Source organism: Myotis davidii, unplaced genomic scaffold (assembly GCF_000327345.1).
Source record: "Myotis davidii unplaced genomic scaffold, ASM32734v1 scaffold189, whole genome shotgun sequence".
In the NCBI taxonomy this organism is placed as follows: Eukaryota; Metazoa; Chordata; class Mammalia; order Chiroptera; family Vespertilionidae; genus Myotis; species Myotis davidii.
In genome coordinates, this window is record NW_006383017.1 from 323,722 (window position 1) to 325,850 (window position 2,129).

The 2,129-nt window shown below is 61.7% G+C and overlaps 1 protein-coding gene across 1 annotated transcript; it reads left to right on the forward strand.

The window, feature by feature from the left end:
- LOC102763198 lies at nucleotides 1-2,123 on the forward strand. The gene is made up of 2 exons (XM_006779116.2): nucleotides 1-928; nucleotides 1,852-2,123. Exons 1-2 carry the CDS (start codon nucleotides 445-447, stop codon nucleotides 1,968-1,970), a joined length of 603 nt encoding a protein of 200 aa, XP_006779179.1. The 5' UTR covers nucleotides 1-444; the 3' UTR covers nucleotides 1,971-2,123.
- Nucleotides 2,124-2,129: the final 6 nt, after the last annotated feature.

Here is a 2,129-nt window from a genome sequence, read left to right on the forward strand (position 1 = left end):
TGAGGCCGTGCAGCTGTGGAGTGGCAGAGCTGTGTCTAGGAGCTGGCACCCAGAGTTGCCATGGCAACCCCCCATCCCCAGCCATGTGTCCGGAGCTTCCTGAGAGAGGACACTAGGCCTCTCTCTGGACCCCCTGGGATGCTTGGTGGATAGTAGGTGTACACAGAGGCAATGGCACCCCATGCATCACCCCAAGACCCCTGAGCCCTGAATCCCTCTAGGGCAAGCACCCTGGGTGGGTTGTGGTGGCTTTGCTCCCTTTCCCAGCCTGGTCTCTCCTGCAGCCTGCGAATGGCCCCAGTCCCCGCTGTGCTCAGCCCCTCCTCTCCAGCAGGACCTTAGCAACCCAGCCCTCATTGGCTACGTGTATCCTTGGAGACAAGACACCAAGAGCGCAAACAAAGGCCCGAGAACTGTGGGCAGAGTGTTTCCACCCTCCCTGCCATGAGGGATCTGTTCACCTTCCAGAACCAAGCCTGCTGGGAGGAACGCCTCAGGAAGGAGGCTGCTGCCCGAGCCGCCTGGAAGGTCAAGCATGGCCACAAGTACCCCAGGGAGAGGTCCCTGCCCAGGAAGCGGCTCCAGCCGGCCCTCCTCCACTCAGCCCCGGGCGTGGGGTCCTTGCCCACCACCAGCCCCCCTGACAGAGGGACCGGATTGCCAGAGACCCAGGGGGCCAGGGTCCAGCCGCCCGGGACAGTGGGAGTCCAGGAGGCCCAAAGAGCAACTCCGGAGCCCGCAGGCCAGACCAAACGAGGGAGCTTGGAAATGAGGCGGGTGCCCTCGAGCACCCGGCAGCTGCTCTTCCAAGGCCTCTCCCACGACGGCCAAGGCCGGGCCCTGTACCTCCGGGAGCGGAACCGGCAGAAGCCAGCGGAGAAGTTTCGGTATCCCGTCTTATCCTCCTGGGAGTACGGCTGGCACTTGGGTAAGGGCCACCACCTCTTGCCATTCCAGGCCTTTGCAGGCAGCCTGGCCCCCGCCCCAGACTCGTGCTCCATCCCCGCTCCCTCACCAGCATGCCCTCCTGGCTCACTCTCTCTGAGCAGGCAGGCACCTCCACTCTTCCAGGCCTTTGCACATCTGGTGTGTCTGCCTGGAGTGTTCCTCCTGCCCTCTCTCTGCTGGGTAACTTTCCTATGTCACCACCTCTGGAAAGCCTTCTGAGAGTCCTCCAGGCAGCTTTTTGAGTCTGCAAAAGCCCTGGGCCCACTGTGTCACCATTCCTTGAATATGCATCTGGTCTGGTGAGCCCTCTGGGTTCCAGGACTTCATAGGTAACTTTATTAATGTCCTCCCAGCTCCCAGCTTGGGGATGATACTCAGTGACATTGGAATGAATGTCAAATGAATGAATATAGCCTAGGGAAGGAGGGCTCCATTTGGAATCAGGGAGTGTGAGCTCAAGTCCTGGCTATACCACTTCCATTGGGGAGGGGGTGGGGGCGGTAGCTCAGCCTTGGGCAGGATCCTGGAGGTGCTCACATGGAGCACTGGGCCAGGTGGGGTGCCACTAGACCGGGGGAGCAATGCGATGAGGGGTGAGTGTGGGGTAGGGATGGGGATAAAATAGCTAACAATTGGAATGGCCTGCGTGCCATCCATCAGGCCACATCCTGGCACTTGAGCCAAAGCAGGGCCTCCAGGTTGCCACGCTGTGCCAGGCGTGCCTGTTAGTTATTGGTCCTCGGGAGGAGTGGGTCCTCTGGGAGAGGCGGCGGCGGCTGCTAACTGTGCAGGGGACTCACTACTCTAACCACCGGAGCAGTGGCAGCAGGGGGTGCCTGCCGGCCTGAGGCCCAGCCGGAGGCGTGGTGCCCCCTGCTCAGCCGGGCCTTTTCTATGTTCCAGGGGATGCTGTGAAGAACACCAGGCTTTCAATATATGCCAAGTGCCAGCCCATCACGGAAACCTTTCACAGCAAATGTGGCGTCTTCCATTTTCCTCGGCGAACAGACCAGCTAATGTGAACTCCGCAGGCTCCTTCCTTTGCCCTCGTCCAGCTGGACCCTGCGGAGGGGAGATGCTGCGCCACCCGGCCTCCCTGTGCTGGCAGCCCGTCCCTGCTGGGCACCCCGGGACTCAGGGTGGCCCACCTGCTGCCTCCGTCTGCCCTGGGTGCCCGCAGC

Coding starts and splice junctions, on each gene's coding strand:
- LOC102763198 (XM_006779116.2), top strand. CDS start 445: ATGAGGGATCTGTTCACCTTCCAGAACCAAGCCTGCTGGGAGGAACGC. Junction 929..1,851: donor GGAGTACGGCTGGCACTTGG/GTAAGGGCCACC, acceptor TCTATGTTCCAG/GGGATGCTGTGAAGAACACC.